The sequence below is a fragment of the Thrips palmi genome, unplaced genomic scaffold, assembly GCF_012932325.1.
Source record: "Thrips palmi isolate BJ-2018 unplaced genomic scaffold, TpBJ-2018v1 HiC_scaffold_11, whole genome shotgun sequence".
Classification (NCBI taxonomy): Eukaryota; Metazoa; Arthropoda; class Insecta; order Thysanoptera; family Thripidae; genus Thrips; species Thrips palmi.
The window spans coordinates 5,016,382-5,040,890 of NW_023144622.1; the positions used below are offsets into that span (position 1 = coordinate 5,016,382).

General features: G+C 60.5%; 2 protein-coding genes and 1 pseudogene across 2 annotated transcripts in view; 2 read left to right on the top strand and 1 right to left on the bottom strand.

The window, feature by feature from the left end:
* The window catches only part of LOC117639427 (flotillin-2), a 100,162-nt gene that overhangs the window by 21,361 nt on the left and 54,292 nt on the right, over positions 1–24,509 (bottom strand). The window lies entirely within an intron of this gene.
* LOC117639424 lies at positions 4,833–9,548 on the top strand (annotated as a pseudogene).
* On the top strand, positions 11,658–23,996 carry LOC117639425 (glucose dehydrogenase [FAD, quinone]-like). Its single transcript, XM_034375058.1, has 8 exons — positions 11,658–11,888; positions 19,818–20,095; positions 20,630–20,833; positions 20,921–21,185; positions 21,258–21,556; positions 22,121–22,292; positions 22,368–22,521; positions 22,594–23,996. Exons 2-8 carry the CDS (start codon positions 19,879–19,881, stop codon positions 23,236–23,238), a joined length of 1,956 nt encoding a protein of 651 aa, XP_034230949.1. The 5' UTR covers positions 11,658–11,888; positions 19,818–19,878; the 3' UTR covers positions 23,239–23,996.

Consider the following 24,509-nt stretch of genomic DNA (forward strand, 5'->3'; position numbering starts at 1 on the left):
GAATCGGGCTCGCTCCAGCTCGTGAGCTCACGCGCAATGTTTCTCCCGGAACTGCCGAAAAATTAGACAGGCGGGCAACAGGGCCGCGGTCTGCTATTCTGAAAAGATACTCGCAATCTCGCGTTGACACTCCGCTTCCGAAAACGACACGATTGCCCGGAACACTGCGTCACGTATCCGCGTTCGGCTGGCTCTGTCTCTCTCGCACCCGCACGGGACGCCCCGTGAGTGCGAGAGAGACAGAGCACGGCGTCTTGGGGCCCGTCCTGGGGACGTTAGCCTGTCTTTCGGCGGCACGGCGTGCGCCAGGTCGCGCCTGTTCCAAATGCAGCGGCACGCCGCCCAGCACGTGATGACCCTCAAGTCGTCGCACTGTCTCCCTCGCACTGGCGGGGCGGGCCGTAGGGCCGAGCGAGACGGAGCGCGGCGTTCGGAATCAGCCCGCCGGTGCAATGCACCTGCACTTAGCCCATCACGCGCGCGGCGTGGAGGCGCGGCGCGGCGGCCGGGCGTTGACAAGGACCGGGCGTGCTGGCGGCTGGCGGTCTGGGTTGGGGAAAGCTGTGATAAGGCCAGCAGCGGGTTCTGCAGTGTCAGTCCCGGGCCCGGCCAGCCCCAGTCCCCCGGCAAGGCCAGCCCAGCCTGGAGTCCGGGCCGAGCAGGCCGAGCGCGCTGGGTCAGGACCTCGGCCACTGAGTCACGGAGTCAGGGACCAGTCGCGGTCAGGGCCACGCAGTAGGTGGCCGACGCACCGCCGTTGAGTTCGAGATGGCGTTGCTGGCGGGGTACGGCGCGGGCTACGGGACGGTGCAGATGGCGGTGACCAACTCCACGGCGCCCGTGCCCGTCAACCTCACCATCCGGCCGCTGACGTGCGGCTGCGACTGCGAGTACTCGGACGCCACCTTCCTGCGCGGCGTGTGCGGGCCGTCGCTCGCCCTCTTCCTGGGCATCATCGAGATGGTGCTCAAGGACCGCTGCGACGTGGCCGAGCCGTGCCGCCGCGCGCAGCCCGACGCCTTCGAGCGCCGCGGCCAGGACGAGTTCGACTACGTCGTCGTCGGCGCCGGCGTCGCCGGATCCGTGGTGAGCAGAGCAGGTAGAGTCACCGAGCCTGGTTTCGGAGGATCGTCTTGAGAGACGAAACGGTCCTTCGACACCAGCCGCGGTACGCGTAGTGAGTGACCCCCTTGGTGAGCAGCTGGCGTCCCGGCTGAGCGAGGACACGGGCGTGTCGGTGCTGCTGCTGGAGGCCGGCCCCGAGGAGCCGCTCGCCACCATGGTGCCCGCGTTCAGCTCCAAGAGCGTGGGCACGTACCTGGACTGGGGCTTCGAGACGGAACCCGAGGCCCGCGCCTGCTGGGCCCGCAAGGGGCGCTGCGCGTGGCCGCGGGGCAAGATGGTGGCCGGCACGGGCGGCATGACGGTGAGTGTGGCGTCAACCCCACCGAGGAACGCGTTCGAACGCCTTTCAGCACCGCCACGTTGCAGGGCATGATGTACATGCGGGGCTCGCCGGACATCTACGACGGCTGGGCGGCGCTGGGCAACCCCGGCTGGGCCTACAAGGACGTCCTCAAGTACTTCCTCCGCGCCGAGGGCAACCGCGAGATGCACCTGGTGGAGCCCGACTTCCACAACGACAAGGGCCCGCTGTCCGTGCAGCGCTTCCCGCACCGGCCCATCCTGGCCGAGGACATCGTGCGCGCCGGCCACGAGCTGCTGGGCTACGAGTCGCCGCCCGACCTCAACGGCATGAACATGACGGGCTTCGTGGTGGCGCAGATGATGGTGCACCAGGGCCTGCGGGCCTCCACGGCGCGCATGTACCTACGCCCCGCCATGCACAGGCCCAACCTGGTGGTCAACACCGAGAGCCTCGCCGCCAAGATCATCCTCAACAAGGACAAGCGGCTGGCAAAGGGCGTCGAGTTCATCGACAAGTAAGTGGCCGTGCTGCATGACGCACTCCATGACGGCGCCGCCTAACGGACTGCCCCCGCAGGAAGGGAGTGACGCGCACGGCCTGGGTCAAGAGGGAGGTGGTGCTGGCGGGCGGCGCGCTCGGGTCGCCGCAGTTGCTGCTGCTGTCTGGCATCGGGCCCTCCGAGGAGCTGCACGCCGTGGGCGTGACCCCCGCCATCGACCTGCCCGTCGGCCGCAACCTGCACAACCACGTGGCCGCCACCATCCACTACATCGTCGACGACGTGGGCACGCGCTCGTACGGCGCCGAGATCCTGGACGACGACGAGGACAACTACGACGAGGTACCGGGTCTTTCAACGAAGTTCGCGGTGGAAGTGACGACCGTTGTTGACGGCGACCTTTCTTGTAGGTGGGCCCCATGTCCATGGCGGCGCTGCACAGGTTCCTGCAGAGGCGCTCCGGGCCGCTGACGTCCACCGGGCTGACGCAGGTCACGGCCTTCATGGCCTCCAAGTTCGCCGAGAACGGCGTGCCCGACATCCAGATCTTCTTCGACGGCTACCACGCGGGCTGCGAGTCGGAGCTGACGCCGGCGCTGCGGTGCGTGCCGCCCAACGCCACGCTGTCCAAGAGCAGCTACTACGACGTCAACGTGAGCGGAAGGGTTCACTGCGCTTACCCAGCCGCCAGCACGCACTGACGCTCTCTGTCCGGCAGGTTGACTTCGACCTCGACGGCGAGGCCCGGAGCGCGGCGCGGAGCAGCGCGCACGCCGCCAAGTCCTCCCCGGTGGTGGAGGGCTGCCCGATGACACGCCGCCTCGCCGCGCGCCCCACCGTGGTCCGCACGCTCAGCAGGGGCAAGCTGCAGCTGCGCACCAACGACCCGCGCGACGCGCCCCGCATGTTCGGCAACTACTTCCACCACGAGCGCGACCTGCTGGTGCTCATCGAGGGCATGAAGGCCGCGGCCAAGCTCAGCGAGATGCAGCCGCTGCGCAAGTGGGGCTTCAAGCTGGACGAGACCCCCGTCAAGGGCTGCCAGCACCTGCCCTTCGCGTCGGACCAGTACTGGGGGTGAGTCAAAAGCTGCCCCACTGGAAACCTAGTGGGCGGAACCACGCTGACGGCCTTCTTGTGCAGGTGCGTGGCGCAGACGGAGACGGGCCCCGAGCACCACCAGGCCGGGACGTGCCGCATGGGCCCCGCCGGCGACCCCCACGCCGTCGTGGACCCCGAGCTGCGCGTCCACGGCCTCAGCAACGTGCGCGTGGCCGACGCCTCCATCATGCCCATCGTGCCCAACTCCAACACCATCGCGGGCATCGTCATGGTGGCCGAGAAGGCCAGCGATCTCATCCGCGCCACGTGGAGGCCCAAGAAGCCGGCCAAAGGGCGGTAGCGCCGCAGCCCCGTGCAGCGCAGCCAGTCTAGTCATTCAAAGATCTGATTTTTACCAGAAACTGCCATACGTGTTTTTAGCCTACGACAATAAAACTTGGTGCAAGCAAGCCCGACGCCGTTGCCCTTTTCTTGACCTCCACCTGATCCCTGCTGCCTTCAGACAACGCGTAAATCACAAAGTCGATCCAAGTCGTGCAACGTACTGCACCAAAGTGCAACAGTGCAACACTATCCCAGCAGGCCCGCGCCACGCCCCGCACTGCAGGATAAAGTGCGTTCCACTAAGACCGACGTACCCCAGAAATGGATGAAAAGCCGGGCTTTTAACGCAAGGCACTAATAGGTTCAAAAAGCTTTCTGAGTGCCGTGCAAACACAGTATGCACGCGAAATCAGTCGCGTGTTTGGATTGGCAGCTAGAGGGTCGTACCAAAAACAACCTCGACCTACATGACAGTCACTTTAGCGAATCGTTTGTGGCCATAGCATGGAAAGAAATTCTATGTAAATTTCTAGTTTCTCTGCAATATTTTTTGCACTTTTTAGTCAAGTCTTTTTAAAGTAATTTAAAAACGTTTAACTGCAACTCCCTGTGGTAATTAGTGTTTCCGCGTCCCGCCACTGTAGCCTGCAGGACGCGGAGGGGCCCTCCAGGGGGTGGGGGAGCCCGGTCTGCCCTGGCGGTGCCCTGGCGGGGGAGGACTCGGTGCGGGTGGCGGCTCCGAGCGGTACTGATAGACAGATAGTGCCTGCGCCGCCGCCGCCCCTGCAGCGCCGCGCTGCAAACGCGATTTCTTAATTGGTCCTGCCCGCGCGGCCGGGCCGGAGCAAAACACGGCCGCCGCCTGTCGCCTTCCCTGGCGCCCAGGAGTCGCTCAGTTCAACACGTTTTAGTTTCAACGGCTTTATGATCGGGCTTGAGAGTGGAGTGTCCAGCGCGTCCGAGAGTTTCTGGATATTACCATAACTAAGCAGGTGAGTGCGCTGTCCGTTCCCAAAAGCGGCGGAGTGTGTCAAGACACTGTCAACACGCCGAGCGGAGGGGACCGTCTAAGAGACGAGATGCTCTATTTTTCGAGTCTCTGCCTTCCACGCATAGGCCGGAAAGGCAGGCGCAGGCCCGCCAACTTTACGCAACTCAACAACGCCAAAAGCATAACCGCTCAGGCATGCCAACCTCGCCGACACAGACTGCTGGCTCGGCACTACCCGACAGTCGCACGGGAAAAGAAATCGACTTTACGTCAATTCGCATTTTACAATTTTACAATTACGTCCTGACTAAATCATAGGCGTGAAAACTTCAGAATATAAATTCATTATCACACTTACTTCTAATTGCAGTGATAACCTGCCCTTGGCTTGACACATGGTGCGTATGTCCTCATATCTATATCAGACAAGCTGTTGACGCTCAGGCAGATAGTTCCGTGTTGGGCGGCTTTAATACAAGCCGCAGGGCAACGCATCTCCACCCAGTGTATGCTGGGGTGTACGAGAGTACGGTACACGCAGCCATTTCACTCTGACAACCAGTTACTTGTTCAAAAGAAACTATTTACAAAGAGGTTCGTGAATGAAAAACGGCTTGTTTCGCCCTGCGTCAAGTTGACGAATAGCCACGCCTGTTGGGCGGCATGTGAGTACGCGGCGCTGTGCGTTGGGTTGCCTTCAACAGGGCGCGCGGCGGGGCCCTTTCCGGCCCTCGGCGTGAGAGGGTTTGCCTGCGTCCGGGCGCCCGGCAGCCTGCCCGCGCGATGGGTTGCCTACCTCCAGGCGCACCACCGCCTCACCGGAGACTCTGTTACAGTGCCCCAGCGGCCGCAGCCATGTCGTGGGTGCCGCCCGACCTGATCGCGCTGTGCAGCGAGGGCGCCAAGGTGTCGTCGTGCGGCAACGCAGCCTTCATGTTCCTCATGCTGGTGGCCCGGCTGTTCGGCCACTCTCGCGACGACGACGCCCTGGCCGGCAGCTTCGTCAAGTTCAACATGGACCACCAACCCACCGCGCTGCACTTCGGCATGTCCGAGGCGGGCATCCGCCTGGACTGGGACCGGCTGGAGCCCACCCAGCAGGAGGACAAGTACGACTTCATCATCGTGGGCGCCGGGTCGGCGGGGTGCGTGCTGGCGCGCCGGCTGTCCGAAGTGCACCACTGGAGGGCGAGTACACTGCTTAGTGCGCGGCGGTGGCCTGGTTGACGGGCGCGGTGATTCGAACACGTGTTTGCAGGTGCTGCTGCTCGAGGCCGGCGACGAGGAGCCCGAGGTGGCCGAGGTGCCGGGGCTGGCGCCGCTGCTGCAGGGGTCCTCCATCGACTGGAACTACCGCACGCAGCCCGAGGAGCACGCCTGCCGCTCCAGGAGGGACGGCGGCTGCTACTGGGCCAGGGGCAAGGTGAGAGCGCGTCGACGCGGTGGGGTAGATCGGCCCGCAACGGCCGGCCAACCCGCAACACCCGTAGCGCCTGCGAACTGCGGGGTAGGCCGACCCGCAACACCCGTAACGCCTGCGGACGGACGGATAGGCCGACCCGCAACACTCGTAGCGCCTGCGGACGGACGGGTAGGCCGACCCGCAACACGCCAAGGTGCAACTGGCTGGCCTACCCTAACTTCATCGGGCGCTCGTAGAGAAATTTTTTGAAATTTCAAGGAAATAATGCCTTTCTGATGATCACTCTACTCGCAGGTGATGGGCGGCTCCTCCACCATCAACTACATGATCTACATGCGCGGCCACCCCCAAGACTTCGACGAGTGGGAGGCGCTGGGCAACGAGGGCTGGGGCTACTCCCACGTGCTGCCGTACTTCCGCAAGTCTGAGCGCAACGAGGACCCCGACGTGGTCAAGGAGAGCCCCGAGTTCCACGGCACGCACGGCCCGCAGACCGTGGAGCGCTTCCCCTACACCGACCCCAACGTGCCGCTCTTCATCGAGGGCTGGCGGCACCTGGGCTACTCGGAGGAGGACCTCAACGACGACACCCAGGTACGCCCGCGCCGGCCGCGCCCCCGCCGTCGGCACCAAGGCCGCCGTCATTTACGACCGGAGTAGAAAGGCTTTGGAGTGGCGTTATAAAACGAAATGATGCCGGAATCTGACGGCAACGGCCGGCAAAGGCACCCACCAAGCGTAAGACCCGCCCAGCCGTTCCTTCTCTCCTCGCTGGACCGCGCGAAAACTAAGGTCCTATCGAATTCAGCCTAACAAACAAGACTGATCATCACAGCAGGGTCTTTTTCCCACAGCAGGGTCTTTTTCCCACAACAGGGTCTTTTTTCCGTGCGCGATTCTGAGCCGCGACGAGCACCGCGAAAGGTGAATCCTGACCACAGGTGATCCGGCGATACCGAGTGGAACAAAGTACCTCCTTAGTCGCTCTGTCTCTCTCGCACCTCTACGGGTCGCCCTGTAAGTGCGAGAGAGACGGCGCTCGGTGGCGCCTTATGCAAGCGAGTATTACCCGCCTTCACGCAACGTGATTATTCGGAGGCGGGTCTTCTTCTTAACACATGCGACTCGCATTGTCAGAGAAAGCGCAGTGCGCGCCCAAAGAAACGCGTGCCCAAACCGCCTGGCTGGGCACACCGTTAAAAAGGCCGCCACTTTTCGAACGCCGTTGTCCTAGGTCGGGGTGATGCACCTGCAGAGCACCTCGCAGCACGGCGAGCGCCTGTCCACCAACGGGGCCTTCGTCAGGCCCGTGCGGCGCAAGCGGGACAACCTGGTGGTGCAGACGCAGGCGCACGTCACCAGGGTCATGTTCGGCGTCAAGAAGCACTGCACTGAGCACGACGGGCACCACGGGCACCACCACGACGACGACCACCACTGCAAGCCCACGGCGCTGGAGGTGGAGTACCAGCAGGGCAGGGGCAAGGGCGCCCGCCTGCGACGCGCCACCGCCACCAAGGAGATCATCCTCTCGGCAGGTAACACGCACACACAAACACCCAGGCATGCAGTAGGTACTCACACTCACACACATTGAATTGAAGCACATAAACGTAGTAGTAGTCAGTTAATACAGTGCCAAGCGAACGTCACTTTTCAGTGAATATTAAAGAAAGCGGTCAACAGGACGAATGCGTGTACGCATTTTGGCCATGTAATGTTCATCTTAACACATCCTATCCATTACTCAAAGTCATATCAATTTTGTTTTACCAAACATTTGTGAAGTTACACAAACGAATTACAATAAGTCTATTGGCCAAACACTCGTAAAACGTCTACAGATACTTACAAAATTGCACTCCTACTTCATCAGCAGCAAAGTACAACTCACACGACATGGCACAAATGTATACAAACACACACCATCACGCTGTAAGGAACAGTGCACTTACACATAACATCCTGTCAAACCGGCATACCCAAATCCAGTCAACTCACCTCCTGAAAAAACAGACAAACGTTTATGTGCCGTGCTCGAAAGCCAAAAACAGAATGCAAACGCAACACTCCGTGTTAATAAAATTAGTGACAAAACAAACAGAAACAAATTAAGTTTTAGTAAGTAAAACTCTTTTTTTTTCGAGGGGACCGTTGCGTCAGCTTAACGGATGTTTAGTCCGGCCCACGCCACGCCAATGTCAAAAGAAACTCATGACTTCATGAGGCGCATCAAAGAAAACTACTACACTCGCTTCTTACAACACAAGCTAATTATTAAATCAGGTTGGGGGAACAACGGCCTCATGCCGGGGGGAGCGCGGCGTCTCCATCAGATTTGAATCACTCTGGGCAACGAGACGGGCGAATCAGGCGCACGCACACTAGTGTGTGCGTGACGTGCCCCCCGTGAGGCCCGTGAACTCCGCGGCCCCCCACTGTCCGAAAACGCGGTGCCGCGTCCTTGCTGGCGAGGGAGAATCGGAACAAGAACAAGGAGGCCATGGCCGCGGCGTGGGGACGCCACGACGGCGGGGTGGCGTGTCACGACTGAGTCGCGGTGTCGCCACGGACACTCACAGCGCCGGCCTCCGTTCCAGGCGCCCTCAACTCCCCCAAGATCCTGATGCTGTCCGGCGTGGGCCCCGCCAAGCACCTGCAGCAGCACGGCATCCACGTGGTGGCCGACCTGCCCGTCGGCGAGAACCTCCAGGACCACGTGACGACGCACGGCCTGGTCATGGCGCTGGGGAAGACGGCCACGGACGAGCCGGACGCCGTCAAGGTCAAGGAGCTCCACAAGTACAAGAAGACGCACGACGGGCCGCTGGCCGCCACCGGCCCGCTGGGCTGCGGCGTCCTGGCGCAGACGGAGTACGCCGAGGACCCGGACGTGGCCGACATCCAGTACGCCTTCGACGCCGGCAACGCCGAGGACTACGTGCGCGACCCGGAGAACTACTTCGAGATCAACGTGAGCCCCCTGTCGTACTACGACGCCGTCAACATCAGGCCCATCCTGCTGCGGCCCAAGTCGCGGGGCTTCATCCTGCTCAACGACACAGACCCCCTGTGGGGCCCGCCGCTGCTGTACCCCAAGTACGTGACACCACGAGCCGAAATCAAACTTGAATCCAGAGCCGCTAACACCTCGCCTCCCCCCGTAGGTACTTCACCAAGGAGCCCGACCTGCAGGTCCTGGTGGCCGGCATGCAGCTGGCGGTGCGGTGGTCGCGCACCGAGCCCATGGTGCACGCCGGCGCGCGCATGCTGGAGACGCCCTTGCCGGCCTGCAAGCACTTGCAGTGGGGCGACGACGAGTACTGGGCGTGCGTGGCCACCGAGTACACCACCACCATCTACCACCCGGTGGGCACCTGCAAGATGGGCCCCCACGACGACCAGGAGGCCGTCGTGGACTCCAGGTAATTTTTTTCCAATTTGCCAACCATGCAAAGCCTCCCAAAGATATTAAAAACTTTATTTTTTCCTGCGTAGATTGCGGGTGTACGGGGTGAGCCACCTGAGGGTGGTGGACGCGTCCATCATGCCGCTCATCGTGCGCGCCAACACCAACGCCCCCACCATCATGATCGCCGAGAAGGCGGCCGACATGATCAAGCAGGACTGGGGCGAGCCGGCGGGCGAGGAGGAGGACAACGACTACTGAAGCGTGTCGCGTGCGCTCTCGCTCTCTCACACACGTGCTCAAAAGTGCCAAACTATTTTATGCTAGTGTCGGAGTACCTACCGGCCGGACCCTGTACAACACCAAGGCACCATTTGTTACATTTGTTATGTGTTCCTTTTTTCTACGAAATCAATAAAGGGTGTTTCACAGTCACTGCGTTGCCACCATGAGGCTCTGCCGTAATCTAAACAAGCTGTCAAATCGCCTAAAATATATTTTCGATTTTCTTAAAAGCATAATTTTGACCAAAAGAATTCAAATGTTCGAAAGAGCTGAAACTTTAAGTCGATTTGCCTACAGAGGGGGCTCTGCCCAGCTCCGCCATGCAGATTGATCCTAGGCCCGATGCTTTTTCCGCGCGGCTCGCTTTCTTTCGACGGGTTGCGCCAGCAGACCGATTCCGAGAGGCGTGTTCGTCGCCCTGTCTCTCTCGCACTCACGGGGCGTCCAGTGTAGGTGCGAGGGAGACAGAGCAAGTCTGCGGGGAGGCGAGCTTGTAATTCGGCGAACGACAAGGAGCAAAGCGGCACCCCTCCCAGGCGGTGAGTCGACAAACTACTCGGTCGTGAGGCGCATCCCGGCAGTAGCCGCGGGCCCTCCGATCCGTCCGAGTCCCTCTTGCAGTGCGCCAGCGTCCGAGCGCCGCCCCTCACACCGCCTAGGCCGTGCCGCTCGCAGGTAAGCCCCGCCGTCGTCGTACCGAGATTCAGTAAAGATCTCATGCAACGTGCCCCCGTCGCCAACGGCAACATTTTACAAGCGTGCCATGCATGAGATGGACAGTCCGAAGGATGCATTTTGAAATGTTGGAGCCCGGTAACGATTCCGTGGATGCGTAATACCCGGTGGAGTTCACTTATCCTCTCAGGGACTCGTTCGTAAGGACGCCACGCCACTGGGCGATGACAGCGCCCCGCAGCGTCGCACCACGGCAGCTCACCTGAAACACAAGGAAAACGCACACGGTTACGATCATGTGATGACGGCCGCATTTTGTGCTGCAGCCCCACTTAAACGAGATGCAGCGATGCAGGTGTGTTTGTGTGTAAGTGCCTGTGTGTGAGCGCCGACAAGCTGTATAAAGCCTGCAGCACAAACTTGCCCTGGTTACGGTGAGGCAACCCACACCACAGCACCACATAGCTCCACTTGAACTTGCCCTATGACCTCACACCTACCGTCGCCTCCTGTCTCGCTCTCTCTCCAACTCTGTAACAACTCCTCTCTCTCCTTGTCCTTCCTTTTAAATTCCGTACTAATTTAATTACACCTGGAGGCCGCATAGCGGCAGGACACTCCCCCTCCACTTTGTTTTGTCTTGTCGACGTACAGTACAATGCTGTTTCGTACTCGAGCAACGTGACCGCGACCACGTAGGGCCACAGTAGCGTGCGTGTGTATTATGTGAGTGTGTGTGTGCGTGTGTGTGTTGATCCCGCTCCCCTCCCGCGGGGAAGAAGATAATGGGAAGGACGGCAACGCAATGCCGTTTGGGCAGTGATGGTGAAAGATCGCGCGGGAAACAGTTGCGGATGCGGGAGTGGAGGGAGAGCGACAGAGAGAGAGGGGTAGGAACGGACGGGCGAGTCAGAGAGAGAGAGAGAGAGAGAGAGAGAGAGAGACGGCGAGCAGAGGTGCGGCTAGGACAAACAATCCGCACGTTTTCGGAGACGCCTTCGAGACGGTCTTGTGGGCGGCGGGGCGGCGGCGGCGGGCACTCGCCGGTCTTGCGAGAGCCCCTCGGAAGGTCCGGCCCAATCGGCGTGCCTGCATCTCCGGAGGATCCCTCCAAAACGCGACGCGATCGGTGCAGACGGCTTACGTAAAAACGACACGAAACGACTGACTGCGTTCCGAAGGGCTTTTCCATCTCGAGGCGGCAACGACAGTCGGCATTTTTATTTCATTATTTTTCTGACGCGGTCGACGTGCCCGTCCGCTGGCTGGACACCCGGGAGGAGAAGACGCTCCCGAAGTTGGGCAACCGAGCCCCGATCGTCGTGGTGCAGCCCGCGCAGCCTCCGACAGCTTCGCTTCATTTGAATACTCCCGCCCTCGCCTAATGAAGCTATCAGGCCGGAGAGGGGGCGGGCAGGCGCCAAGGGAGGGGGCGGCCAGTGTATGAGCACGGCCAGGACGGGGAGGGGGCCCCGACGGCCCCGACGGCCCGGCGCTGGGTCCCTGCAGCACGCCGGCCCGGCCGCACCGCCAGACTGCCAGAGCAGACCGCACCGGGCCGACCGGACGACGCACGCGCGCCACCGCAGTGACGCCCTGACGCGAACCGCGATAACAGCAGTGATCAGTGACAAGTCAGTGAGCAGAGTCAGTGAGACGTCACTGACAAGTCAGTGGCGAAGCCAGTTACGCGAGAGTGACGTGTCAGTGACAAGTCAGTGGCCTAGTCGGACGAACGTTAGTGGCAGCAGTGCCAATGGAGAGGATAACCGATTGGATTACCTTAGCACGGTAAGTGACACCCAAAAACAACAACCTCAAATCGGGACAGTCGAAAGACAGTGACTACCAATATTAAAATTTTTATGTAAAATTGACGTGTGAATAGCTCTCTGAGAGAAACGTTTCTCGCACGTGACATTTTTCAAAAGTGCAACAGCAGCGTCTGCTACGTACTTCACTCCCTGGTCGAAGTCATTTGTCAAAGCAATGCAAACAGACGCACTTAGTGTTGTCCCGCACGCAAGGTGCGCCCTCCGGTCGATTCGTGTGTGTTGCCATTCACCTGTCACAGGCTGGCCGCACGCCGCGCCACGCCGCGCCACGCCCCCAGACCCTTCCCCCGAGCCCTTCGGCGGTTACATCACGTGCCTTGAAAGCCGGGCGCGTTGCAAAGCGGCCCATTGATGCACCCAGATGGCTGGCCATGCATTTATCGTCTAGCAAACAAAACGCGGTCCTCACGCCTGGTGGTGCGGCGTGTCGCTGTGGGGGCGGAGAGGCATTGCCCCACTCGGCGCGGTCGCGTCGGCCAGGAAGAAATGCTGCCAATTACTGGCGTCTTTCTTTCAAAAGCCGAGCGAGCGCGGCGTTCTGCCAAGAGTTGCCGAAGCCACTTCCTGGCAGACCAGTCGGCCGGACTTCCTTCCCGACTGCACCGCCAGCACCGCGTGGACGACGTCGTGATGAACCTCGTGCACCTCGTAGTTGAGGAGGGCCTCGTGGACGCCGTATTGTTGCCCACGTCTCACTACGTGTCCGCGGTGCATTGCATCACGGTGCAACGAGAGAGAGAGAGAGAGAGAGAGAGAGAGAGAGAGAGAGAGAGAGAGAGAGCTGCACGCCATCACGTTCGCTAATAGACAGACAAATGTGGAAGAACCGGAACAGCGCGCAATGAGCTTAATTTGTTCCGAGCCTGGAGCCGAGTCCGCGGCCGTCGGCGGCCACCCTGGCCGAGCTGGCGGCCAGCAAAGCGCCCCGCCGGTTGCCTCACCGAGGGTCCACGGCGGGTTTCCGGCTCCGGGGCGCGCGGCGCGCATGGGAATTATTCACAAAATATCGACACTGGGCGGCGCCTGGTATCCCAGAGGAACGTGGGTTCCTAGAGTGTAGGTATGCCGGCGCTCTAACTGCGCCCCGCGTTCAACTCACCCGGCCTTTCCGTATCGAGCCATTCCGCGACATGATCGTAACCGGAGAGGCAGCGATACACTGTCAAAAGTTGTAAACCGAGGCAGAACGACTCTGTTCGGCCCGCTGGACACAGTTGCTGGACCGCCCCTTGCGAAAGAGCTTGGCCGACGTGCCGGGCCACGCGTCCACCAAATTGGACCGAGGATTCAAAACCTTTCCGCCGCGGACGAACCCGGCGTCGAACGAGGAGGCCGAGGTGGAAACCTCCCGGAGGGCCTCCAAGGGCCGGCAGAGGGCCAACGTCCTTCGCTGCACCGTTCGTATCGGACCCGGCGTCCTTGGCCGGGACTGGAGCAGCACGCCCTCATAGCACTAGTGCCCTGCTGACGAGCCCCACCAGGCTGATCCCCAACGGTTTCATTTTCAGCGCTCTGTCTGTCTCGCATTCACGGCAAGGAAGCGAGAGAGACAGAGCTGTGAAGCACGCGCTGTTCTGAATGGCTCAGTCGACCCGGCCCCATCAACTCCAAGTGTGGTGACCCTTTAGCTCGGCGGGGTCAAGCCCGGGTAGGCTGGCATCGAGAACACAAGGCACGATGACTTTTAGCCTGGCTCGAGCGGCAGGTTAGCGGTGGCGTGGCTGCATGCTAGATCGAGGCAGCGCGGCCCCAACGACACCGACTCGCCCCGTATTTATTTTTGTCACTTGGGCTCGGCTAGTCCTGCAAGTCCGGTCCTCGAATGCAGCCGCTTACACACTTACACACACGAACAAGACGCACGTGCTGCAGGAAGGGTCGCCGACCTCAAGCTCAGGGTGCACGGACAGGCCTTCGACCGGGCCCATGGTCAATGGTGGGCACACACACACACACACACACACACACACAGAGGCACGGCCCTCGGTGGCTTTGGTGGTCGTGACGAAAGGAAGAGGACTCTCTCGCTGCTTGTGACAAGCTTTCCGGCGTGTGAGTGTGTGATCGCATGCTGCTGCCGCGCTGGAGCAACGAGATACCGAACCGACGCAACCCGACCGTCGTCCTTTAATTAGAATAAATAATTGGAATTTCGGTAAAGTCACCTGCGAGCGCACTTCCCCTTGCATGCCGCAGCGCGAGCACAAATACACACACACACACACGCACACAAACACTTATACAGGAGTGCGCGTTACAGACAGCTTCACTGCCGATCAAGCCGATAGACTTTCACTGCAGTCGGAAGCGGCGTGGCGTGGCATGGCATAGCGTGGCATGGCGTGGCCGTCGTCGCGTCCGACTTGCAGCATCTGTAATGTATGCAAACCCGGCGGCGGCTCGGCTCCCCGAGGCCGGTTTATAGGTTAGGGTTGGCCCGGCGTGCCGCGACGAGGAACGACAAGGCGGTGACTTGCGCGTTGCATCAGGCGGGGCGGCCGATCGTCAGTCAGGGAGCCTCGCCGCCTCACTATGACAAATTGCCGCGCGGATGGCCACGACGACACGTTGGATAACGTTCTCAATGGCGACGCGTTTCGGGACCGTCCGTCTCCCTCGCACTCACGGAGCGCCGCGTGGGGGTGCGAGAGAGACAGAAACGGCTCTGCGAGGCGCTAATGAAATCCTTGGCAAAGAGGAACCGCGGCGGACCGGCCGCGCCCCGCGGAGAGTCAAAAGGTCCCCGCCGAACCGCGAACGCAGCGCGGGAAAACGGTGGAGGCGACTTCCGGAACTAGCAGACGACGCGCCATTGTAGTGCCGATAGAGACAATTCGGCGACAGACAGACGGACAGGCAGCAGTGGGTGTGGCAAGGACCGGCCGATGGTTGCCGAAGTGTCCCTAATGACTGCGGCCCAGCCGGCGAGGAGGACGCCGCCGTGGAGATGAGCAGTGGTTCTATTCCTAACAGCTGGCTTTCGCTGCTAGCTCTGTCTCTCTCGCACTCCTGGTCCATGTAGCAGGCTGCAGGGTTCAAAACGTGTCTGTAGCGTCACGTCCGCATACAAGCAGGTCATCAGCTCCCTGTGCGTGAGCAGCGCACATACACTGCGGACGACTCGCCGCATTCTCGCCGTGTCGCAAAAACTCGAAATGGCGCGCCGATTTATGAATCGACAGGCCGTTTAGGGCCGGCGATTACCCGCCGGGGGCAAAAACACTCGACGCCGTAAAGAGGCACTGGCAGCGTGGTCGGCCGGTAGCACTGCTGGCACTCTACAATGTGGCGGCGGGTTTTCGGCGCCCGCGGCGGCACGCGCCACTCCGCTGCAGCGCTGCAGCGTGGGGCCCTCGTGCACCACGCCCCAATCCGTCTCTCTCGCACCTGTCCACCACGCCCCCTGAGTGCGAGAGATGCCGTGACGCCGCCGCGATGCGGGCCGCGAGGATGACCCGCTGACCCGCTTGGGTGGCGCAACCCGACAAAAAGACAACACACACGTGTATCATTTGCTCGACCAGGAACAGCCGCCATGATCGGCGACGCCCACGCCGCACTCCAGCCTGGGCGCACTCCAGCCTGGAACACTCCAGCATGCTTTGTGCCGTCGGAAAAAACACACGGTGCCACCATGAGTGCGAGAGAGACAGCGAGCGCCGTTCGGGCTCAGGCCGCGGGCAGGATCTAGTTTGGGCCACTCAGGTCAGGGGGCGGGTTGCGTCTCGTTCCCACGACCGAGGCGCGTCAACCTGCCTATTCACCGGGCCGGAGCGGAGCTGGCACGACCACGACCCTGGGTCCGATCCTGGCCGGTCACAGTCGAGTTGATTCCGCAAATTTTGAGTTGAGCAAACATTTTTTTCAAATCTCTTTCGCCAACCGCCGCTCCTCCAAAAGAAACAGGCCGATTGGCACCAATAATGCGACAAGTCTCGCAACCCCGTCGCGAGGAACGCGTTCCAGGAAACGCGTCCAAAAAGGCGGGAGACGCCCGTGGCCAGGCCCAGTAACCTTTCACCCCCACCACCGACGGACCGACTTCGGGGCTAGTTGTTTTCGGCGCGTCGCCCGAAGGTGAATGACTACGCCGGGGATGGGCCAGTGAGCCGGGGAAGGAAGTTGGCACACAGCCCCCTCCCTCCTCTAGAGGCGTACACACCTCGGAGCAGTCTCATGGTAATCGCGACAGTGGTGACGAACGCGGTCGCAAAACTACACCCGCCAAAAAATTCCTTTCAATTTCCCCCAAAAAATTGTTTTAAGTTAAAGGTGATTTGTTGTAAAACCGTCTAAATTTTTCTTTATACAGTCAAAAATGCTTGACACCTCGGTAATGCAACGTCGCGGCCGTGGCCCTCCCCAGTGTGTCACCCAGGCCCGGCGCGCGCCGTTCGCGTGGCCCGGCCGGCTGGGTGTGGTGTGGGTGGGTAACAGGTTCACGCCGATCCCACCGCCCGCACGCCCGCAAGCGCGCCGCGCCGCACAGGGCCACTTTCGTCACACGGAGCCGGCGCGGAGGTCACGGGGTCGGTGGGCATCTGGACCACCGGCGCCAGCAGACTATCCCAGGAACCGGCATGCCTATAAAAATATGCATATGATCCGTTGAATATCCAATCAAGTGGGAGAGAGCTCGTAGTATCTTGCGGAAACTCCAGCGCAGTCCCGGCTTTTTTTTTTAGACGAACCTGCCTCCAAACGAGCGGGAAAAGCAAACGCGTGCAATGCACCGCACTGCAGTGCAATGCAGTGCCGAGCAATGCCACACCTCAATGGCAGCGGACGTGCGATACGCCTTCCACGTGTTGCGTCAGCCCAGATAAGGAAGGTCGCTCAACCAGTCCAGCTTTCTCCAGGCCGGCGGGGAGGGGTGCGGCCACGGGTCCAGCAGCACAGTAGCAGTCTGGAGTGTGGGCAGTGACCATTACCTCGGGCAACGCGTCGGCGTCAGGGTCGGCGCCCGTTCTTCTGTGTTACATCGCCGCCGGTAATGCGTTATTACTTGATTTCCTGTCCGCACTCAACACGAGATCCGTATCCTTTTCAAATAGAAATGCAGGAGAAAAGGAAACGGTCGAGCATGAGAAAAACTGTGCCATCTGTTAAAAAAATAATGACAGTAGTAAGTGTTCCCCTTAGTCACCGGACGCCATTTTGGTCTCCCACAGTCGTGAGTTGTAAGTGTCCCCGAAAGTCGCGAGTAGTAAGTATCCCTCTGAGTCGCGGTGCGCCATCGCGATCCCCCACGGGCCGGGAAGTCCGCCGCGTCCCGGACCTCCTCGACGACGGCCTCGTTCCCGACCACCCCGGACATCTCGTCATCGCGTCGAACTGTCGGCCAGATCCCGAACGGCAGAAAACGACCGCCTGACTCCTCGGTCGGGTTGTTTCGTCACGGCGGTACACTCCACGCGCCACGCGGCCACTGCGCCTCAAATGCTAATCCTGCGCCGAAAAGGCGCGCCACCCCGGAAAGCTGCGGGGGAGTAGCACCAGATCTCCCAGAAAAAAAAAACAACACACATACACACGAGGTATTGCGTTTCTTGGAAATGTGGGAAGTATTTATGTAAGCCTTTTAGTGTGTAGGAATGAGCAAACTTTTTCTAATGCAGAACCGATAACTGGTTCAACGAGGCGTCCGCGGGCGCGCACGCTCCGACGCTGCAGTCCGGAAGTCCGGAAGGATGCTCTAACCACGGCGGCCCCACTGCCTGCCAAATTTCCCCCATCTCGACCTCGAATTTTTGGGAGAAACGCGCAACGCAACGGGCGAGGCGGCGCCGACGCCGCCACTCCTCGCTACAAACTGGGCGCTCTATTTGCCCGGCGTAACCATTCTCTCCCAAACAGTCTCGAGACGTCGCGCCGCGCGAGAAGTCGCCACGGCACTGCGAGGTGGCAAGGGTTTGCAGGTTTCCGGCGGGCATCGTGAGAAGCTGTCATGCAGCGGCGGGGCCCGGGGCTCAGCCTCCCACACGCACTGGATCCCGTGGGACCACACACACGGAAGGAGCGGAATGGAGATTAGTGCTGGCACCGCAAATTCATTAGCTCCCCTCCAGTGAGCTTGGCTGAGTCAGTCAAGTGTGTGCTAGCTGTCGTCGTTGAAGTAATGCCCGGCACGCAAGCAAACATTTGTCTGGGACAAAGTGAAAAATTACAGTTCATCGCACGCGCTCAGGCAAGCAATGCATCAAGTTGTCTCATAGTAAAGTGCATTGGCAAATCCTGTACACTTTTGGCGTCGAGAGAATTAAATTTTCTTGCCAATTATTAGTGAAATTGGGCATTCACTTAATTCAAAAAATTTCGAAGATTTTCACCTGGGCACTAAATATCTTCGACTAAAATTTTATACATTTCCGAATTCCATTCAACTAACAAATTTTTCTGAGGGACTTCCAGGAAAGGCAATCCGATTTTCTGCAGTCCATCGTCCGTCCGCAAAATAAGGCGTGAGTACTCGTCGTCCGCCTCGGTGGTCATCCACGCGAGAGGATTCATGAGACGAGGGGGAGGGGGCAGTTTCGGTGAGGGGAGGGGGAGGGTCGGCGGCGTGGCGGGGCATGCCCATGGCGTAACGGAGCCCAGTCTGCAACGCACGTAACAGCTTCGGCCAGCTGCACCGCTGCCCGTCCCCTCGCGCCTGTCTGTCTGACTGTCCGTTCGTCTGTCCGTCTGTCTCGCCGAGCCCTCGACCGCCGGGGCCTCGACGCACGCCAGGACAGTAGCGGTCCCCGTCACTCCGGTTATTCGTGGTGCGCGCTTCGCAAGTGTGACTCTGCCCCTCGGCCGCCCTTTCCTCCCCCTCCCCTCCCCAGGGCGTACGTGAGCCACGGCATGGAGGCGTCGGGGCTGCAGCGGGTGCCAGCAGTGTGATTCCGAAAATTGCTTCCGTCGCTCTGTCTCTCTCGCACTCATGGTCAGGTCCGTAATGGTGTGGGAGAAACAGAGCGACGAAATGAAGCGTGGCTCATTCAAATCCGGGGCCCACGCCTCGTCCAATCTACGCACGGCCCGCGCTTGCACCGCTTGGCGAGGCTTTGCGCCACTAGCCTCGCGCAAGGGGGTTCCACTGGCCCCACTGGGGCAGCGTAGCGCAGCGCCCCGGCCGGGGCAGCTCCCATGTCCACCGTTGCGACAGGCCGCCCTCGCCGAGAGTCACACGCCACGTTTCAGCAGGAAACAGAAAAGAACATCAAGACGGCCATCATGCACTACGGCGGGCCAAAATTATTGCGGTCAGTGCCTTCCCCGAAACGACCCCGATTCAGCTTTCCTTTACGTGTGGGGCGGGAACGCCCACACTTAGACACACACACAGGCGTACTTTCGCCGGCCACCGCAGCCCCGCCCGCGCCATGTCAGCGACTCTCACTCACCCCCACCCCTCCCCGCCCTTGCCCTTCGGCCCAAACTTGACCCCTACTCCCCCCCTCCCCTCCACCACGCCGCGAGCGGGGGTGGAGCGCCACGATGCGGGCAACGCCATTCAGTCCATTCCACGCGGGCACACACACCCTCGCACGCACGGACGGCCGCGTGGTCCAGTGCAGCATCCCAGACGTCTCGACTGTGAATAGTGTGTACAGTGGTGTGAATAGTGTGAATAGTGTCCGCCCCGCACGCCGTCATCCTCAAGATGCGGAGCGTGTCCCAACGCCGGGCGAGCAACTTGGACTAATTCGTGTGAGTGTGCGCGTCTTCGCGGGGGCGCGTGTGTGTGTTTGTGTCATTTCGTGCATGTGTGTACCGGGCCGCGTAGGTGTGTCGCGCTCAAGTGTCTCGACATACCCGCAAGACACACAAAAAAAACGAAACACAAGAAAAACAATGGGTTCGGACACTTGAAAAACCAACTCTGTTCTTCTGTTGACAGATGAGCGCCGCTGGTGCCGCCACCGCGTCCCTGTGATCCCTGACCGAGAGCCGGCAGCGCCATGGTGGCGGTGACGGGGGTGGTGACGGTGGTGGGCGCCGCCATCAAGGCCGCCACGGGGCTGGTGGGCGTGGGCAAGACCCTCTGGTTCCTGCCCACCTTCCTGGCGGCGCTGGCCTACTACAACTACGACCTGTTCGACCCGGAGCAGCGGCCCATCAACCAGCGCGTGCTGCGCGAGGAGTACGACTTCATCATCGTGGGGGGCGGCTCCGCAGGTGACTACCCTCTTAGTCTGTCTCGCTGTCGCGATGGGCCTTCTGGGCCAATGCCGCCCGGTGGCGTCCGCTGCCATCCGGACACATTTCTCGCGTCGTGGCGTAACCTGGTCGCAACCTAGGGCGCGTAGCCGCCGGCGCCACAGAGCAGCCCAGGCAGCCGCCCTGCCCGCTGCCTTGCCCTTGGCGTTCATTACGCAGAGGTTGCCACACTGTCGCGGGTTCAAGTACCGGCCAGGCCCACCATTTTAAAACCATTTTTTCCCGGGCGCATTGCGGCGCGGTCACGTTTCCGTCACGTTCTCGTCACGTTCTGGACGTGCCGATCGCTGCTTTCTCTGCTTCCGGGCCGCGGCAGGCCGAGGCAGGCCGAGGCGCCGTCCTCTCTACTTGGCCGGCCCGCGAGCCAAGGCCACTAGACGACCCGCGGCCCCGCGAGGCACGCAGATGTCGCCACCGGCAAATTAGGTCACCGCCACGCGGACGCGGGTTCAACTCCCCAGTGAACTAACTTTTTTGTTTCCCTATCTGCAGGCGCGGTCCTCGCCAACCGGCTGAGCGAGGTGCCGCACTGGAACATACTGCTGCTGGAGGCGGGCGGCCACGAGACCGAGATCTCCGACGTGCCCGTCCTGTCCCTGTACCTGCACAAGAGCAAGCTCGACTGGAAGTACCGACCGCAGGCCCAAGACACGGCGTGCCAGGCCATGATAGACAAGCGGTGCTGCTGGACCAAGGGTGAGTCGATCATCCCTATGCCCCCGTAGTAGTGTCCCCTGGTTGGTGCCCCTACGAGCCCTAGTTTCGACGCCGTCCTTTTCACAGGCAAGGTCATCGGCGGCTCCTCTGTGCTCAACACGATGCTGTACATCCGCGGCAACCGACGCGACTACGACCAGTGGGCCAGCATGGGCAACTACGGCTGGTCCTTCGACGAGGTGCTGCCCTACTTCAAGAAGAGCGAGGACCAGCGCAACCCGTACCTGGCCAAGTCGCCGTACCACGGCGTCGGCGGCTACCTCACCGTGCAGGACAACCCGTACAACACGCCGCTCGGCGTCGCCTTCGTGCAGGCCGGCGAGGAGCTGGGGTAGGTGTCACGCATGCGCGCGCCAAACTAAGCCCAAAATCGGCAAATTTTTCAATTTTTTGTTTTGTTAAGGTACGACATCACGGACGTCAACGGTGCTCAGCAGACGGGCTACGCCTTCTACCAGTACACCATGCGGCGCGGGCAGCGCTGCTCCACGGCCAAGGCGTTCCTGCGGCCGGTGCGCCTGCGAAAGAACCTGCACATCGCGCTCTGGGCGCACGCCACCAAGATCCTCATCGAGCCCACCACCAAGCGCGCGTACGGCGTCGAGTTCATCCGGGACGGCGCCAAGAGGGTGGCGCTGGCGCGCAGGGAGGTCATCTTGTCGGCGGGGGCCGTCGCCTCGCCGCAGCTGCTGCTCCTGTCAGGTCAGTCGGAAATATTTTCGGTTCAAAATGAGCCGCTAGGCAGAAATGCACGTCGCCAACGAAACGTTCTGGCGATCAGCTGTTGCTGCCTGGGCAGGCGGGCACGCGGCGAGCCGCCGCGCGCCTCGCCACGCCCCGTGTCCCGTTACACCAGTTTTTCGTAACGTAAGCAAAATCACGCAACACGCATATGACGAGGGAGCGCGGCGGCGGCGCGGCGATTTGAGCGAAATGTGGCATTTCCACCGGCAAAAAGAAAGCAAGGCGCACGCTAACTCGGGCGCAGGCCGTGCCCAGTCCAGCGCCACGCAAATGGTTACTGTATTGGCATGCCGGGGGTCGTGCTCTAGTGCTCCAGTGCCCCAGCGAGGCGGCTGGCCAGCACCACGCACCGCTGCACCTGCGCCTCGCTGCACATGTTTCTGCACGCCCCGGCGGCGTTACCCAATTCCAGTGTACTGCCAACGACGCGCTACATTTGCCGAGCGCTTATCTCCTAGAGGGAAACAGTGCAAAAAATCGAGAAAAATATGAAATGATGACACTATCTCTTGGTTCCTGCAGGCATCGGCGACGCTGAGCACCTCCAGGAGGTCGGCGTGCCCCTGGTGCACCACTTGCCCGGGGTGGGCCAGAACCTGCAGGACCACATCTCGGCGGCCGGGCTCACGTTCCAGGTCGACTACCCCGTGTCCCTGGTCCAGAACCGACTCGTCAACATCAACTCGGCACTGAGGTGGGTGAACGGCGCTGGCTGGGTTCGATCCCGTCCCGCTGCTGCAAAATGCTCATTCCGTTTGTCCGTCTGCAGGTACGCCATCCTGGGCGACGGACCCCTGACGTCGAGCGTGGGCCTGGAGGCGGTGGGCTTCTTCACCACCAAGTACGGCAACCAGTCCGACGACTGGCCCGACATGGAGTTCATGTTGGTGTCCACGTCTGCCACCACCGACGGCGGCACCCAGGTAAGCACGCGCAGCCAGCCCGAACTACGGCCCGACTGATTCAGCGTCCTTCTCACACGCTTCCTGTTGCAGATCAAGAAGGCCCACGGGCTGACGGACGCCTTCTACAACGACTACTTCGCGCCGCTCAACGGCAAGGACGTCTTCAGCGTGTGGCCCATGATCCTGCGGCCCAAGAGCAGGGGCTACATCAAGCTGCGCAGCAATGACCCGCTGCGCTACCCGCTCATGGTGCACAACTACCTGACGCACCCCGACGACGTGCGCGTCATGCGCGAGGGCGTCAAGCAGGCCATCGCCTTCGGGGAGACGGCGGCGCTCAAGCGCTTCGGTTCGCGGTTCTGGCGCAAGCCAGCGCCGGGCTGCAAGCACCTGCAGGTCTACACGGACGAGTACTGGGAGTGCTACATCCGCCAGTACACGCTCACCATCTACCACTTGTCCGGCACCTGCAAGATGGGCCCCGCCTCGGACCCGGCCGCCGTCGTGGACCCCGAGCTCCGCGTGCACGGCATCAAGGGACTGCGCGTCATCGACGCCTCCATCATGCCCAGGGTCACCTCGGGCAACATCAACGCGCCCACCATCATGATCGGCGAGAAGGGCTCCGACCTCATCAAGGCCCTGTGGAGGAACGGCCGGAGGAGACGGAGAAGAAGAGACTTGCGCTCCTTCTCCACGCACGCGTGCGATAACTGCACCGTGTACGAGATTTGAGCCTCTTTGTGACTTCCAAACCTCGTCCGCTGGGGGCTTCGGGCTTGGAATGTCCGGGACCTCCACGCGCCTTTGCGACTGCTGGAGTCTCCAGCGCGTCAAGAAGCTCAATGAAGCTTGAACGAGGCACGGCACGGCCGTGCCACACACACACACACACTCGCGCGCAGTGTGTGAGTGAAAGCGTGAGTGCATTAGTGTGCGGGAGAGGTCGCCTTGCCAAAGCACGCTCGCGCGCCACGATGGCGGGGCCGAGTCTGATCGGATCCGGGCTAGTCAGCGAGCCGTCCTGGTGAAGGGCGGGCCCGCGCCTTCCTAGATAGACACTAGACAATTCATCGTTCACCTTCGGTCAGCTGTCTGACTTTTCACAAGATGGACGTGCCTGCAGCGGCTGCCGCATCTACCTCGTCATTTCCGCAGGCCTGCTGGGAGGACGCCCGTCTCTCTTTTCGATTCTGTCGCGAACGGTTCACGATAACACGGCCTGAACAGGTCAGTTTTTGAGCTAACGCCATCAAGATTCCATGAGAGTTAGAAAGTAACAAGGTTTTGAGGAAAGCACATTTCTCAGAAACACAGACACGTCCTATGGTTACCAACCCTTTGCTCAAAATGTAAATGTTAATCCGATCCTTGTGTCTGTTAATTGTAGGTGTACATATTACCATTTAAAAACATACATTTAAGTAAGTGTAGTCATGTGTAATTAGATAAATTGTTATTTTTTGTGTAAGAACTGAGATCCGGTTACGTGTTTAAACCACAAATAAATGTTATTTATTACGTTTTCGAATTTTTCTCTCTTTTTCCGTAATTCTATCTACACCTACTCGTTCCCACGTAAAACACACATATAAATTCCAAAAATGCAAGCCATAAAAAGACACGTAAAGGATAGAAACAATGGCTGCAAAGAAAGCAAGAAAGAAGAAACTTAAGACTTCATAAGTAATGAATGAACGAATGGACCACTCAATGAATGGATGGATGAATCAATGAAAAGAGAAATAACTTTACAGACCAAGGAGACACAAAGTGCGTTGCTGACCCACCCTGGAGGGAATTCCGAGCATGGAGTATCTGCTCTCGCTAGGCGATACTCCAGCCTGCCGCAAAGCCAGAGCGCGGAGTATATCCAGCAGTCTGGGCTACGTCCCGATAGGTGGCGCTAGCTCAGCGGCGGGAATGGAATGGATGTTCTACGGCCCCAGCGGTGCCGACGTACAAACACAAACACAATTTTCACGCTCGGTGTTTACTTGTTCGAT

Excerpts from the sequence above, each read along its gene's own strand:
- LOC117639425 (XM_034375058.1), top strand. The coding sequence starts at position 19,879 with ATGGTGGCGGTGACGGGGGTGGTGACGGTGGTGGGCGCCGCCATCAAG. Across the intron at positions 20,096-20,629 it reads CGTGGGGGGCGGCTCCGCAG|GCGCGGTCCTCGCCAACCGG; the intron begins GTGACTACCCTC and ends CCCTATCTGCAG. Across the intron at positions 22,293-22,367 it reads AACATCAACTCGGCACTGAG|GTACGCCATCCTGGGCGACG; the intron begins GTGGGTGAACGG and ends GTCCGTCTGCAG.